The sequence below is a fragment of the Drosophila montana genome, unplaced genomic scaffold (genome assembly GCF_035044405.1).
Source record: "Drosophila montana isolate Dmon_TW-CO22-7 unplaced genomic scaffold, ASM3504440v1 contig_2481_1, whole genome shotgun sequence".
Taxonomy (NCBI): domain Eukaryota; kingdom Metazoa; phylum Arthropoda; class Insecta; order Diptera; family Drosophilidae; genus Drosophila; species Drosophila montana.
Genome location: NW_026997351.1, coordinates 1,877,206 through 1,889,719, shown reverse-complemented (window position 1 = coordinate 1,889,719; position 12,514 = coordinate 1,877,206). Strand labels below are relative to the sequence as shown.

At 40.7% G+C, this 12,514-nt stretch overlaps 1 protein-coding gene and 1 long non-coding RNA gene across 2 annotated transcripts in view; both read right to left on the bottom strand.

Annotated features, from left to right (window-relative positions):
* Positions 1–1,842: 1,842 nt before the first annotated feature.
* Positions 1,843–2,594, bottom strand: LOC135428411 (uncharacterized). Its single transcript, XM_064682382.1, has one exon. It carries the CDS (start codon positions 2,478–2,480, stop codon positions 1,917–1,919), a length of 564 nt encoding a protein of 187 aa, XP_064538452.1. The 5' UTR covers positions 2,481–2,594; the 3' UTR covers positions 1,843–1,916.
* Positions 2,595–7,145: 4,551 nt separating this feature from the next.
* The window catches only part of LOC135428549 (uncharacterized), an 86,732-nt gene continuing 81,363 nt past the window's right edge, over positions 7,146–12,514 (bottom strand). Inside the window, exon 3 of the long non-coding RNA XR_010436270.1 lies at positions 7,146–7,573. This is a non-coding gene — a long non-coding RNA (uncharacterized LOC135428549). The remainder of the gene's footprint in view (positions 7,574–12,514) is intronic.

Below are 12,514 nucleotides of genomic sequence, written 5' to 3'. Positions count from 1 at the left end.
GAACTCCCCTTTGTTGGCTCTGTGCGTGTGTCTGTGTTTGTCATCGGGCTGATTGATATATTGCTTATATTTTCATATTGATATATTGAAACGCTGCAAGTGCGAGTGGTGCCACATTCGAGTTGGGCGCGGCACGTGATTTTCGTGCTTCGTGTGAGCCCGTGCCTGTCCTCAAAAGCACGAAAAATACAGGCACGATAAGGCAAAAAGTTAAAGCACGGTTTGAATATCGCAATCCTTTCTCTAACTATCAATTCGTACAAATCTACTAGCCAAAGCCCAATAAAAGTCAAGAATTTGTTAAACTCAAATCTCTCTCCCAAATAAACACAAAGGTAGTATGATTTTTGGATTTCGTGCAAGGCTGGGCTTGTTTCCTGCTTGTGCTCGTGCCAGGCCGGGCATCGAGAGACCTCGTGAGACCCGCGCCCATCTCTAGACCACATAAATCACAAACTGTGCCACCATAATTTCTGGCCCATTTCGTTGCAGCCACTCAAATACCCTAACTTTGTTAAGTTATTTCGACTTTTTGCAGTGCCCTTCATATGGTCAATTCTAAAGAGAGGTCTGCGAAAAATGGCTGCAAAATGGAATTGGTTTTTTTAAAAATTTTTTTATTAACTCGAACACTCTCTCCAACTATAACAAGACAAAACATTAATGTAACATTAATGTTACAGTCCTCGTGATTACGATCACAGTCGAATTACAGCGCCATTTTTTGGTCGCATTTCGATTTATAGACATGGTTTATTAAAGCATAATTCGATAATTTAAAAATTTATAAAAATACAGATTAAGCATATATCACTTTTTTGATTCCAACCCCATTCCTCCATAAAATGGTAAGTAAACCGATTGTTTAAGGCAGATCCTTCCAAATTATCAATATATGCCGAGACTTGACTAGAGCAATGACGTTTAACGCATTATATTGTATTGTATTATATATATAAGAACTCTTTCTTAAAGGTCGAGCTTTGGGCTTTGGTCCATGTTAGGAGGGTATCTGCCCGTCGGGCATGCCCGACTTCAGCTCCGTTTTTTAACCTTATAGAGGGTATTCTAATTTTGTCATAAAATGTGCAACGCATAGAGGGAAACATCTCCGAAACCTTAAAGTATATATGTATATATTCTTGATCAGCTTTAACTGCCGAGTTTATACAGCCATGCCCATATGCTGCTCATAAATGAGTCAAGTCTTATTCAGATTGCATTACTATATTATATAGCTATATAGGATGATTCGTGAAGATTTCTATTCTCTAAGGTATTTTCATTAAACTCAACACTTCCTAGCTTCGCTCTTCTCACACATCAAATGTCTACAAGGGTATTGAGTCTTCCGCATGCCGAAAATATTCTTAGTTTCTTGTTTTTTTTTTTTGTATTATATTGTACTTATATTGGATGCATTGTCATAATAAATACATAATTACGATAATATTGGAAGCATTGTCGCTGGCTAAACGGCCATAAATCAGATAAGTATCAGTGCGAAATGGGGCGAAAAGTAAGTGGGTAAGTTTCTTGAGCGCACACAGGACACTGCGATGTGGTAGGAAGGATGCTGGCTAATCAAAATTAAATCTTTCTATATGAGTTATATAAGTATAATCAGTTATTTGGCAGCTCGGGTGGTCCGGGTTGTATTTTAAAATTTATCAAATCAAATTTATTAACTGTAATTTATGGTGTGTGATTATCGGGAAAAGAGTTTTGTTTTATATATAATATATATTCATATCTATGACAACGACTGCAACACTGTTTAATTCTTCTTTTCTTTAATCACCATCATCGATTTTTTTTTGTTTTTTGTTGTGTGCGTGCGTGTGTATGTGTGTGTGTGTGTGTGTGTGTGTGTGTGTGCTCTTGGCTGTTGTTGTTGCAGCTGCTGAGTTTAGCCGCTAATCCTTGACAATTAGCTTGGCCCGCAGCAGCTTTTCCAACTTCAAGCAGAACTCAGATTTGGCAATGCCCGTATCCAATAACACTTCCCCATCCCGTCGCCTCCTGACCGTCAGCGGTGGATCAACGGTGAGCGGTGTCTGCCGCCCGGACCGCTGCTGTTCCACAGCATTCAATGGTGGCGTCACCGCACCCGTCCCAGGCGATTGCCTACCACCGCTGCTGCCGATAATGCCGCCACCAGCACCACGCAAATAGTTGTAGCCCGGAAGCCAGCGGCGCAGCAGACGATCCAGTCTGGCCAGGGGTCGCAGCTTGGACACGCTGCTGCTGCCGTTGATTATATCAACGCCGCCGCTGCTGTTGCTGCTGCCACTCCCGCTACCACTGCTGCTGCTGCTGCTGCTCGCGCTGCTGCTGCTGCTGCTGCTGCTCGCGCTGCTGCTGCTGCTGCTTCCGGCAGCACTATTGGTCTGCGCGAGCCCGCAGTCCGGTCTCATCTCCTGCTGCCCGACCATGTTGCTTGTGCGGCTGCTGCTGCGGCGTGACATCTGGTTCGGCATTGAAGTATTTTTTGGGGTTGTATTTTCTGAAATAATTCTTATTGTGCTGACCCAATTACAAAAAATGAGAATTCAAACATTTCGGCCAGCTCCAAGTTTCGGCATTGACAGAGCCCACCCAGGGCAGCCTGATTGTGACTGTGCCAGTGTGTGTGTGTGTGTGTATGTATGGATATATATCTCTATATATAAAACTGTTTGTCCTGACTGACTGACTGACTGACTGACTGACTGATTGGTGATCAACGCACAGCCAAAACCGTAAGAGATAGGAAGCTGAAATTTTCACTGTAGCTACCTTATGTGATGTAGGTGCACGTTAAGACGGCGTTTCGGGAAATTCCACCCGCAAGTGTGCAAAAATCGCGAAAAACGTTCGTATGTAACTTTTTTGTTTACCATCCGATCTGCCTCAAACTTATTTTCAAAGATCTTTGTTCAAATTCATTTGAGGGGTGTTTCACACTTTTAGGAAAATCCGGTCCTCCTTGGTGGAAATGGAGGTCAAAGATTTGGTGGGTGACGTTTCGCGCTCAAATTCATTTCCAGAGATCTATAAGAAAAATCATTTGATACGTGTTTCACACTTTTCGCAGAATTCAAACTTCTTCGGGGGAATGCAATTTAAAGATTTTTTGGGCGGCGTTTCAAGTTGTGTCCGATTTGCTTCAAACTTACTTTCAAAGCTCTACATAAGAACTTAACAAATACGTATTTCAGCGATTTGGGAAATTCCACCCGCAATAGTGGTAAATTGGCGGAAAACGGTTGTATGAAAGTTTTATGTTTACGTTCCGATCGGCCCCAAACTTATTTTCAAAGATCTTTGTTCAAATTCATTTTAGGGGTGTTTCACACTTTTCGAAAAATCCGTTCCTCCTTGGTGGAAATGGAGGTCAAAGATTTGGTGGGTGACGTTTCGCGCTCAAATTCGTTTCCAAAATACTATAAGAAAAATCATTTGAGACGTGTTTCACACTTTTCGCAGAATCCAAACTTTTTCGGGTGGAATGCGACTCAAAGATTTTTTGTGCGAAGTTTTAAGTTGTGTCCGATTTGCTTCAAACTTATTTTCAAAGCTCTACATAGGAATATAATGAATACGTGTTTCAGCAATTTGGGATATTCCACTCGCAACATTGGTAAATTGGCGGCAAACGTTTGTATGTTTGTTTGCCGTCCGATAAGTTTCAAAATCATTTTCAAAGCTTTTTGAGAACGTTGATTTTTAACATACTCGCCACGGGCAAGGCCGGGTTATACCCGCTAGTATGTATATATATATACTCTATATATGTAGAAGAGTTTGTCCTGTTTGACTGATTAACCAAGTTATCGGTGGTCATCCATCGCTAAGTATTATCATATTATCTATTAACAATCCGAATTTGTATTAAATTTGCTCTCTATAATCTGTTCAAAATTCGTTGATATCAGAACTAAACTCAGTTCCATTGCAGTTTTGGTTGCCATTCAAAATGTATACAAATGTCATTCGGTAGTCGTGATCTGTAATTCCTTGCCATTATTGTGCAATTTTATCAAAACTACAAATTTGCTTTCCTTAATGCAAATTGATAGTAGATATCCATAACGAAAGTTGCTGAGATTTTCGAAAATTCCAAATGCAAGTGTGAAAAAATTGATGAAAAACTGTTGTTGCATCGTTTGCGGAAAATCCACTTCGCTTAGCTCGAAGCAGAATAAATAAATTCATGGAGTCAAATGGAAAGGGGATGCATACAAATTTAGAGAAGCAAAAACACTTGGTACGGGCAAAGCCGGGTAATACTCATTAATAATCGTATATATATATATATACATAATATATGTGTGTGTGTGTGTGTGTGTGTAGGTACGTGCTGATAGATCACAGCAGCTATGCCATTGCGGTTCGTACGTGCCGCTCCTGCTGCTTATGCTGTCCTGCATGCTGCATACTGGATGCTGCATGCTGCATCCTGTGTGCCGCATGTTGCGTCCTGCTGCTTGATTTGTCGCCGGGCATTATGCGCTTAATGTGTGTGCGTGTGTATTTGTGTGTGACCCCTGAATGACATGGCACTTTCAAGCTATGCAGCGACAGTTGCAAGTGCAACCAACCCAACAACACCTCCGCCGCCCCTCCCTCATCCGACTAAATCTACACAGATAAATGACACGATTGCAACTTTAAGAAAGGCTTTGAAAAACTTCTGATTGCTGTTAGAGAGATAGCAAACATTGAGTTTAAGAACTTAACCATTTAAATATACTTTTAATTATTATTTTCGAGTCGACAGTTTCCTATATACATATATATGAGTCTTGGCCAGTTTGAGCCATATTCAAACAGTTATTAACCAGCTTAAGCCGGGAATTTCGATTTCTTCATTATTTGGCTATATAAAAGCTGAAACGATTCCCAAACCTCACATTTTTCACGACTTTTTTGGCAGTTTTCAAAATTCATGTACAAATTATACCCTCAAATATCTTATCCAAATCTGACAACAATATATTGGGTCCAAATTTATGTGACATAGGTCAAAATGGCATACTCCTATAACTCGATCAAAACTCAACCGATTTTCATGAGGTTTTGGTCTTTGTTCGTGGCTTTGTCTTTAGATCAATTTGGCATCTAAATCTGACAACACTATTCTGGGTCAAAATTCATGTATCAGGATTCTGACAATATTCAATTATTTTCTTTTGGCTGAAATCGATTCCATAAATGCAACTGGAACTAGTTCAAGCAAAAGCCCAATATACTTATTTAAGTTTCAAATGCAACTGGAACAAGAACTAATTACAGGCAAGCTTCACGAATAGAACAGAATAAAGAGAATACGGATACAAAAGGGGCCACCAACAAGGCAACAAATCTAATTTGCCACCGCATGTGGCACACGTGTGTGCATGTGTGTGGCATAAAAGTAAACAATAATATTCAATGAATCACCACGCTCACATAATATAATACATAACAAAACTGCGTCAAGTTGTAGTTGCGGGCAAAGAAAGGGATTGCGGCCAAAAGATACTCCAAGCAGATGCTGCTGCTATATATATGTATATATACGTATATGTATTTGTTGCTTTGCTTATCTCAAAGCGTTTATAATTGAAAAAGTTTTGCGCTGTGTGTGTCGCTGGCTTCCACTTGACTTGCCGTTCACACTTAATATTTCACTTAGAGGAGCCGCATCCGCCGCCTTAAGACTGTTGCCTCTTGGCTTGGCTTGGCTTGGCTTGGCTTGGCTTTGCCTTTGACTATGGCATAAAGATGGCAGATAGGCATTGGCATGGGCATGGGCATGGGCGTGGGCATGGGCGTGGGCGTAGAGCGGGGGGCGTTGCCATTATGTGGCTCTCTTGGCTGCCAACAGGGAAATGACAGTGTGGGCATGGCCCCAAACCCACAAAGCCACTTAACAGCCGAAGCAGCTGACATTGACAGACAGCTGGGCGAGCAACAAGACGATCTGATCTTACCGAACCTGCATATAGCTAGCTGTAGCTCCATTTGGGCCCAGACCTGCCGGGGCTTATCCTCTATCTGTTAGTTATGTTTTATGTGTGTTGTTTGTGTATCTTAACGCGTTTATCATGCTCATCTTGTTATTCATTATTTACACGCTGCACAGGAGCTACCGGAGTCGAAGACTTTTGCGCCAATTTGCATATTTCAAATTAAATTGCTGCACGATGCTATGGAAATTGAGCGCTGCACAAGACAAAACAAAACAGACACTGAAACTGAGACGGTGGCACGCACAGAAAAAACATAAGAGAAAACGCCACAAGCATCTTAAACAAATTTCAGATCAAGATTTCATCTAACTAAAAATTTCTTGATTTAAATTTTATAAAATAAAGCTGCCAGCTCTAAGAAAATGCTAATGCTCCACAATTTTCATTATTGTTAAATTTGTTTAATTGTTTAATGCATTTTAAGTAAGCATATGTTTGGCACGCCGAAGATTTAATACCCTTGTAGACATTTGCCCAATCAGAATAGCGAAGCTCGCAAATGCAAAATTAGTAAAAACAAGTACGAGGTTCTAGTCGAGAGCTCCCGACTAGGGGATACCCTGAACCCTCTTCTTCCAACAGGCGATAGCTAAAAAAGGAAAGATACTTGATATATATATAGTAGCTACATGTCAAGTTTGGTGACTCTAGCTCATATTATTTACCAAAATTGCTCAAAAACAGGATTTCGATATCGATTTTTATCGATTACTTGGAAACGGGGCAAGTTATCGAATATCGGAACAAACTCGATCTGCGCGGGGACTAGGAGGACCTATAGCTACAATTTCAAGTCTCTAGCTCTTATAGGTTCTGAGATCCTTGCGTTCATACATACGGACAGACGGACGGACGGACGGACAGAACCTACTTTCGACCGATTCTTCCTATGGAACTATATATTATAATAATGCAATATGCATACGATTTGGTTCATCTTGATTAACTAAAAAGTTGTCTATTCAAATACCTACTTTTTGACCGATCGTAGCTGTCATAGCTATATGATATAGTAGTCCGATTCGGCCGGTTCTAACATTTGTACTGCCTGTCTTTCTGTTGAAAGACGGACCTTAGCAAAGTCTCAGAATAGTTTGCTTAGAATAGTCATCGATTGTTATAGATATGGCTCATTATTTGACTTACCTATTTTTTTAGTCGGAATCGTGCCCTTGTTTTTCGTGCTTTTGCGTTTATTTCGTCGTGTTGCCAGAACTTAGTGTCAAATAGACGGCTGGGTGACTGTTAATAGTGCTTCACGCCTCCAGGAGAGGCCTAAGGGGCAGGTCCTCTTCACTGACTCCTCTAGAGTCGGCGGACTTTTAGGCTATCATAGCTGAGACTCTAGACCTGGCTGCGGAAGCGTTAGCTCCAAGGTGCCTATGGACTCAGTTTTGCTTGCGTTAGGGAGAACTTGTTTCTCGAATCTTTATAGAATATGCACAGTGAATGTAAAGGCAGGCTCTATGCCATATGTCATTAAAGGCTTAAGGATGGACTCATGGAATCAGTTCATCCTTCGCAGCTTAAAGCTTAGCTCCTTGTCATTTTTGAGTTTAGCTGCTTTGTATAGAGGCCTATAAAGATAACATTATTAATATTATTATTAAACGATTGAAAAATAAAATAAAAAGTTATCTTGTATAAAAAAAAAAAAATTACAAAAAATGTTCAATTCATCGACTGTCAAAAACTTTGTCAAAACCGATCCAATCTATAAGGAATTAATTTAATTAAATTTTCATATTAATATGGTTCATTCAAATCACTGTCGAACTCTTTTAAATAGTTTTCAAGGTTTTTTAAAATATTTATTTTTGTGCTGAGCTTTTGAAATTTAAACGTATTTAAAAGTCGAATATATGTTTGCTGGCAAATATGTTAATACTTTTTTGATTATTCCATTTTTTGTCCGTAGGCCAATTAAGCCGTTTGTTTGCCCGTTAATGGGCTGCTAATTAATTTGTAAGCAGGCCGCATAAAATGGGATAAGCGACGTTTCGCAAACAGTTTTTGGCGCAACGCATTCAATGCCAATACAAATGATTAATCCACACCTTATGCACAGGCAACACACACTCAGTTGCGCGCATGTGTGTCAGGGTGCTTGTGAGTGCCTGTGTGTGCCTGTGTGTGGGTGTATGCCGTTTCCGTTTCCGTGCAAAAACAAAATGGCTGGCAACAAAAGCTATAGCAAACCACGACTGGCTGCCGTTGCAGTTGTCAGTTGGCAAACGGAAAATATTAAGTTACATAGTCGCTTAGGCAGGCTCAGGCAAGGACACGCTTGCCAGGACATCGCATACTGGCAACGGAAGTTTGGCTCAAACACACAAACACACACACAGGCACACGCACTTGAAGGTTAGCAGTCGGTGCTGTCTGGCCGCTTAGCCACTAGACTTGCAGCTTAAATTACCTAAAGTGCTGCCTACTTTGCGGCGAGCCCACAAGTGCCAGCGAAAACTAGAGAAAAGCTCACACAAAAGCAGTGAAATTGAGCGGGAAAAACCTCTTATTAATAAGAATTTGGATAAAGCAAACGCTGCTGTTGTCAGAATTAATTAAGCGAAGCTACAGCGGTAACTACAGTGAAAACTTCAGCTCATTAGCTCTTGCGGTTTAAGCTGTGCGTTGATCGCCAATCAGTCAGTCAGCCAGTCAGTCAGTCAGTCAGTCAGTCAGTCAGGACAAACAGTTTTATACATAGAGATATCTAGACTGATTGAAGCACTGAACAATGTTAGGAATAGTTCCATTCGAGCATTACCCAAATGTTAAATCAAACCACATTTGGAATAATCAGATTAACCAAATGCATCAATTTTAGGCCAAAGTATTTAACACTTGCGAGCAGGCAACATCTGAAATGTTGATGCACGGCTGAAGCAGCCCAAAATCTGGCCAGGCATTAGGCATTAGGAATTAAATCAACGACCAAAATCTCTGCAGCTTCATAACTCACATGTCTAATAATCAATTAGCCCAACGTATTTACCACAATTTCATGTTGTTAACAGGAAATGTGCATGCGCATGTGAGTGTGTGTGTGTGTGTGCGTATGTGTGTGTGTGTGTGCGTGTGTGTGAGTGAAAGAGCTCCTAATGAGGCAGTCATAATTGCCTGCACACTGGCAATCAGAAGCAGAGAATGCAGCCACAAGATGCCGCTGACTGCGTCGTGAATTTATGAAAAAAATATATATGTGTATATATATTTAAGAAAATATAAAAGATAATAAAGAACATCGCATAATTGTCAACTTTTGTGAACGAAGTGAACTCTTTAAATTCAGCAGCAGATGGTGTCCACCAAAAAAATATGCCGTGCTTCAGGTATAAACGGAACAGAACTCCGTTTTATAGCTACGATTTGAGGCATTTATCCTTATTTGAATATTCTTTAAGAACTTAAACTTTCGTGTCGAAATTGTCTGTCATGCTCATTGCAAGAATTTCATCACTTTATTTAAGTTCGTATTAAGAAAAGTAAGACAAACCTTTACAAATTCTTGATATGGGAATTTCGCTTGAAGCTTAAAAAAAATGCAAACTGGATTGAATTTGGTTTTTTGTTTGTATAGTGAGTATAGCCTAGTCGGGCACTCTCGACTAGACCTAATTGTTTGCCATAGTTATTAAAAAGTACAGAAAGATAGAGGAAGTTTTCGATATATAGCCGTTACGTTTTATGAAAGCTTTATCTTCAATAAAAGAAACTTTGCACAGAACCCATATGTTCGTTTCACTTAGGTCAAATATTTGCAGAAAAGAAACTAAGCTTTCGTCTAAATTCAGACATTTTCAACAGAAAGATATTATTAAAAGAAATATTTGTATTAATTGTCGGCTTAAGCTAAAAATAAGTTGAAATATAGATAAACTTTAATTGTGGCGTTGCCTTCGCTAAGGGTTACAAAACAGGGTAGGGATTTTTTGCTCTTATCGTAAAAATATACGCGTTTAGCTTAGTTTCACAAATTTCCCAAGCGATTTTTATGAAAATTTGCCATAAATTCCGCAATGAATAATTGTAGGTCGTAAATTATGTCTTATCCAAAAGGAAATATGCAATAAGTCCCATACGATATACGATTTATATCGTTAATGTTTGCTATAAAATAGACGAAAGCTTAACGCCGCAGCAAAAGCTCAGTCGCTGTGTCCGGATGCAGTGCATCAGCTCTCGCGGCAAAATGTGCAGACTCACCAAACTCACCAAAACGTCCCAAAGCAAGGGGAAGTTAGGGGAATCGAGCGAGTTTTGAGTGAATAACGATTACTCTAGATTTGGGAGAAAACTCACTCAGTTATTGGTCCACTTCGAGTGGCAAATCGCAAGCAGCTCAAGAGCTTGTCACAGCCTTAAGCGAGGACTGATCCGATCGGGCGCTGTACATGGCGGGATATCCAGCTCATAATGATGTTTTTGTCTGGAACCAAGCACTTGCGATATTGGCCGCCATCAGCTGCGAACTTAAAGATTCATGGTAGAAATAGGACGCGGCAGTGGGGCGGGGCCAACGATAAGATGGCAGGCTCGAGATCCGAGGAAATGAGTTGTCAAGCGAACGGAGGCGGCCCAGCGCCGGAAAAGCCAATTAATTTGACAGCGGCCATAAACGAGCAGCAGGCGCAACGCAGTCCCTGCTGCAGCCCAAAACGCAGCCATGCGGAATGTAGAGAATTGTTATAAGGCTGAGGAGGAGAAACTAGGAATCGGGAGCCGGGTGACGGGTGACGGGAGCTAAAACAACTATCCGCACGAACCGGACTTTGACACTGGCGAAGTGAAGCCAGTGAAGCTGCAACGGGAGTACATTGAACTCAAGCTCAGGGTCGGCATGGGTCAGGATTGCGTGCCACACTCCTATGCGTGTGTGTCTGTGTGTGTGTGTGTGTGTTCACAACGCCCTTGGGCAGCACTATGGAAATGTGGAAAAAAAAGGTCCCCGAAGAGCTGGCGGAGCACTCGCTGCCACGCAACACTTTTAGGCAGAGACATCGTTAACTTTGCGGCCGTGCCTCATTTGATTTTGAGAGCGCTCCCAGCTTCAGGCTCCCAGCACCCAGCCTCCAGCCCGGAATGACTAAATTAATGAAATTCATAGACTGTCGAGACGGCGACAGTTGCTTGCTCCGAATCTGTAGCTTAAAGCAGCAAGGAGCTCGATACGTTCGCTGTTTAAGTAGCTTATTTTTGTTCGATTCACAGCTGGAATACTTTAAGTATCCTTTATACTTTGCTTCCTTGCAGAAGTTCATTAGGTTCGCTTTAAATCGGATTGTTATATTGAAATCAGCATTTCAAGTCATCTGAATTTTAAGCTGCCCGGCTCGAGGTCAATGCTGGTCGTAACGACCAACAACAACAAAAGGTATAAACAACAGGCAGCGAACAGGTTGTCTGTATTTGCAAGCGCTTGTTCCAAGTCCGAGGCTAGAACCACCTGAGAATTATAAGCAACGAGGAAAACGACAAAAATGATAAGTAGTCAATTTTCCTGCTCTAGTTCCCTATAATCAGTTGCTACCATATTATAAAAGAGGGAAAGAAAAACAAGAAAATACTGCTATCCTCGCCGAATATTAAATACCCTTATCGACATTTGACTTAGGGTTTTGCAACCATATTTGGAGAATTTTAAGACACGTAATTGCTGCGTTTTTAAGATATCTTGGAAAATTTAAAAGTTGTAATCAGATGATTCAGCAAAACTGGGATGTGATTAGGATGTTATAATTATGTATAGCCTTGAGGCTATAGATTTTTTCGGTGTTTCCTTGGAACATCTAGAAATTGTAGATATAAATAGATCTCATCTCAATTGATTACCTATATCGTATACATTCCTTGGAGCACCTACCTAATGGGAACTCCATCTATTCGTTATCCTATTTTACAAATATAAGTATATCTCTGCGGCTTATTTTCTCTCTTTTTGCTTTGCTATCTAACTGTACAGTAAATAGCTATATCATACAGATATTTTTAGCCAGATACATTGTAGTACTTTTGGGGCTTTTGTAAGTCTTTGAGTTATTCCCCTTGCTTATCGCACTCACTTTCTCTAGGTACTACCTTTTAAGCTATATTCCACATTCCCAAAACTCTTTGAAGCTAACTTTCAAAAGGGTTATTTTGATTCTGTTGTGTTTTTCAGAAAGTTCTCTAATTGTTTTCCTTCTTTTTTTTCGCCCCACTTTTGCTGTGAGTGCAACGGAATGTTAAGGATGAAATCGGATAACTTGCGAATACATTTGGTCTGCTTAGCCTGGCATCCGAGCTCGTCGCTCGACCCCGGGCTGCCGTTTGACCCGGTTGCAGTACGCAAGACGAACCCGCTCGCATTTCAGCTTGATTTTGCAAAACAGAGTGGAAGACATTGCAGTTTATCACTTGCCGGGCGCTAAACTCCAAGTTTTGGTCGAAAACTTTCACGGATGCTATCATAAATCAACGGCTGCTGCTTTCGGATTCAGCTTCTCCTTTCGCCTTCTGCTTTTCCTTCTCCTTCT